Below are 4,133 nucleotides of genomic sequence, written 5' to 3'. Positions count from 1 at the left end.
CCTTCCTTCCTCCCTCCCTCCCTCCCTCCCTCCCTCCCTTCCTTTCTTTCTCTTTCTTTCTTTCGTTTTGTCTGTCTGTCTGTCTTTCTTTCTCTCTCTCCCATAAAGACAGCACATACACATGCTCTTTGTTTAACCAGCTGGGCACACATCTTAAATATCATCTCCCAAAACAGTTTTTGCTCATTTTTGCCTTTAGATCCAAGAAAGTATATTCTACAGTAGGTGAAGTAATAACCCTAAACTTGCCAAGCAGTTTTTGCCCCACACACCCACATAATTTTTAAATACTTTAAGTGCCTTGAAATAATACCAAAATTTATGAAATCAAAAGTGAAAGCCCTCTTCTTTTTCCCAATCCTCATCAAAGAATTATCCACTATTAACTATGGGGTGTTAATATTCCCAGAGTTTTGTAAACGTACAATTAAAATTGATATTTTTAACAGAATAAGAATTGGCAGTGCAAAATGTTTGGCAGGCAAATTCATTTATTTTATGTATCAGATCTTGGACAGCAATCAATGTAAGGCATACTGATTCCTTTTTAACAGCTGAATAATATTCCATTGTTTGGCAGGTCATGACTTCATCTATTCTCTCTTGAAGAACTTTTGTATGGTTTCCAATATATCTCTTTTTGATACAAAACCCTGCTATGGTTTGAATGTCCCTCCAAGATCATGTTACAACTTAAAGCCCAATATGGTGGTGGAAGATGGGGCCTTTAAGAGGTAATTGGGGCCGGCCTGTGGCTCACTCGGGAGAGTGAGGTGCTGATAACACCAAGGCCATGGGTTCAGATCCTATATAGGGATGGCCAGTGGCCCGTGGCTCACTCGGGAGAGGGAGGTGCTGATAACACCAAGGCCACGGGTTCAGATCCTATATAGGGATGGCCAGTTCACTCACTGGCCGAGCGTGGTGCTGACAACACCAAGCCAAGGGTTAAGATCCCCTTACCGGTCATCTTTTATAAAAAAAAAAAAAAAAAAAAAAAAGAGGTAATTGGATCCTGAGGAATATACCCTTGTGGATGGATTGACCCATCACCACAGGACCCTGTAGAGAGTCCCCACCCAGAAGAAGGCCTTTACCATGTGTCCCCTGAACTGTGGACTCCTCAGCCTCCAAAACTATAAGAAATTAATTTTATTTCTTTATAAATTACCCAATTTAAGGAATTCTGTTGTAAGCAACAGAAATGAACTAATACATACCCCAAGGAACTGCTTTGTGCACAATTTTTTTTTCTTTTCTTATTTGGTGTCTGTCTAGTCCAGGGATTTGAACCTTGCCCTTGGCCTTATCAGCACCGTACTCTAACCAACTGAGCTAACCGGCCAGCCAGTACACAAATGTTGATCCCCATGCTAGGATGTTAATAATACATTTCCAAAAGTAAAATTGCAGGTTAATCATACTTTCTAATTGTCTCTTCAAATAATAGCATGAATTCATGTTCTATCTTCAGTGTATAAGAGTGCCCATTTCCATCAACCCAACTTGGTTTCATTAGTCATTTCTCCTGGGAATTATTTTTGCATTTCTATACCATATCTACTTCTGGAGAACAACAATAATAAACTGAAAGGAGCCTTTTTTGGGAACTCAAAATGGCAAAAGAGTGATTTAACACAAGATTTCCCTGGGAGATGTTTTCAATCTCCCAGTGGAGGCCACTTATTAAAATAGAATGGAGCAAGAAGCTGAGAGTGATGAGGGATGACATTTGTAGAGCTGACAACTTGTAACTTGGAAACAAGTCTTCAGCAGGCTTTGCAAGCCTGGGCCCCAACAGCTGATGCACCCTTATGTTTATTCTGGATTGAATATTGGCATCAAGCAAATCCCTGGGTTATTGTATTTCTGAGCTGAGCTATTGGATGCTTTCAGAACTGATGTACAGCATTAAGCGAAACAGAGGTGGGGGCCACCCTGGATACCCCAGAAGACATTTTCCTAATCCACATGTGGAAACACCTGGCTTGTGAAGCACATGTTTAAGGGGTCAGTGAATTAGCATGTTTGGATTTTAGACTACTCTGAAAAATCCAGGACAGAACACAGGTTTTCTATATGGCATCCCTACAAAGAGGCAGCAAGGGACAGTTTACATCAAGTTTAAAGGGCATCTGGATGGTACAGTTGGTTAGAGCATGGTGTTGATAACACCAAGGTCCAAGGTTTGATCCCTGTATTCGCCAGCTGTGAAAAAAAAAACTTTAAGCATCTTCTCTGTCTGAGGCCATGTGCTAGGGACCAAGAAAGTAGAGGCAATCACTGTGTAGAGCAGATCAGAGTGATGGGAAGAGAATAGGCTTGGACTCAGGGAAATTCAAATCCCACCTTGTACCTTACTAGCTGGGTGACCTTCTCAGCAGGTTAATTCATCTTCCTGTGCCTCTATTTTTTCTTCTGTGAAATAGAGATAAAGATAGTGTCTATCTCTTAGGACTATTGAAAGAGTTAATCTCCTAGCATACAGTGGCTTAAATATTTTTTATTTTCATTATTTATTATGATTTATTATAATTCCTTCCTTTGAACAACACACAAGCTGTTGACTTCTGAGAGAGTCCCCATCAGGCCTGGCATTTTGCTTTGGCCAAGGTTGCTAATTTTCTCCCACTTACTTATAGCCCAGGTTGATCAAGGACAGACATGAAGATTTTTTAGTTTTATCCAGCGACATTCAAGACTAAATAAGTTGCTAACCCCTAATACAGATTTATTTTTACATGGCCCTTTGTTACCTAACCCTGCAAGAAGTCACCATACCGGACACATCAATCGTGTGGGGATACTGAGGACTGGGGACTTGGGAGCCCAAATAAATCTGAGTGTGAGTTCTGCTACTTACCTGCCAAGTCACTTAGTTCATTGGGCTCAGTAGCTTCATTCTTCAATGGTAATCTCATTTTTCTCCTTTAATAGCTATTTTTGAAGCAAATGAAAATAACATAAAAGTATTTTGTATACTTTAAAGTGTTTATTTATTCAACACATATTATGAGCACCTATTACGTGCCAAGCATCATGCTAAGGATCAGAAATACCATGGATAATAAGACAGATAAAGTAAGTAAAATACAGATTGAAAAAAAGTGTTATGAAGAAAAATAAACAAGTCTCAAAGAAAGAGATTAGCAGAAAAAATACTAATTCAGAGGATAATAAGAGAAGCCATCTCAGAGTAGAAGATATTTAAGCTTGGTAAGGAGAAAGGCTGGAGTGAGCCAAGCAGGAATACACAGGGAAGGTGAGAATCAGCTCACTCTTGGATGCATCTGAAAGTCAACAGGATGGGACCAGAGAGACAGCTGGGAGCCCCATCACACAGAAGGACCTTCTAATATTATCATCCCCACCGAGCCCTTATCAATCTTCTCGACCAAGTTATTTTCATGCATTGTTTTTCATGTACACTAGGCTCATTTTCATCAAAACTATTGCCTTGGATTCTGCATTCCAAAGCTTTTAGTATTTTATTTTAATTATATGTTTTCCATTCTGCCTACCCTATTCCACCCCAAAATTTCTCCTAGAAAAGGATGGAGATCTGAAGACTCAAGTTGAAAAGCTCTGGAGAGAAGTCAATGCCCTGAAGGAAATACAAGCCCTGCAGACAGGTAAGACCCCATCTCGTCAACGCCTCTTCCCCCGAAGGAGATGGCAAAAGAACTGGAGATTGCCAGTGGTTTTTTTGGTAAAAGGAGGAATTGGTAAAGGGACACAAAAAACGATCACACTGTATAATGTTGTTTTAGTCTGTTTTGTGTTGCTATAACAGAATACCTGGGACTGGGTAATTTATAAAGGAAAGAGGTTTATTTGGCTTACGATTCTGGGACAGTAGCATCTGGCATGGGCCTTAGGCTGCTTCTACTCATGGCAGAAAGTGGCAGGGAGCCAGTGGGTACAAGCAGATCACATGGTGAGAGGAAGCAAGAGAGAGAAGCAAGAGGTGCCAGGGTCCCATAACAATAAGCTCTCGCGGGAACTAATAGAACGAGAACTCACTCATTAATCCCCCCTCCCCCAGGGAGAGCAATAAGCTCTCGTGGGAACTAATAGAACGAGAACTCACTCATTAATCCCCCCTCCCCCAGGGAGAGCATTAATCCATTCAT

The 4,133-nt window shown here is 40.7% G+C and overlaps 1 protein-coding gene across 1 annotated transcript in view; it reads left to right on the top strand.

Moving 5' to 3' along the window:
* Window positions 1–4,133, top strand: part of CLEC3A (C-type lectin domain family 3, member A) — a 10,256-nt gene that overhangs the window by 2,575 nt on the left and 3,548 nt on the right. The window contains exon 2 of the mRNA XM_008570586.1: window positions 3,549–3,632. Coding sequence (XP_008568808.1) covers window positions 3,549–3,632 — 84 coding nt within the window. The remainder of the gene's footprint in view (window positions 1–3,548; window positions 3,633–4,133) is intronic.

The sequence above is a fragment of the Galeopterus variegatus genome, unplaced genomic scaffold (genome assembly GCF_000696425.1).
Source record: "Galeopterus variegatus unplaced genomic scaffold, G_variegatus-3.0.2 Scaffold617, whole genome shotgun sequence".
NCBI lineage: Eukaryota > Metazoa > Chordata > Mammalia > Dermoptera > Cynocephalidae > Galeopterus > Galeopterus variegatus.
Note: the sequence above shows the minus strand (reverse complement) of the source record. Positions and strands in the feature narration are given on the sequence as shown.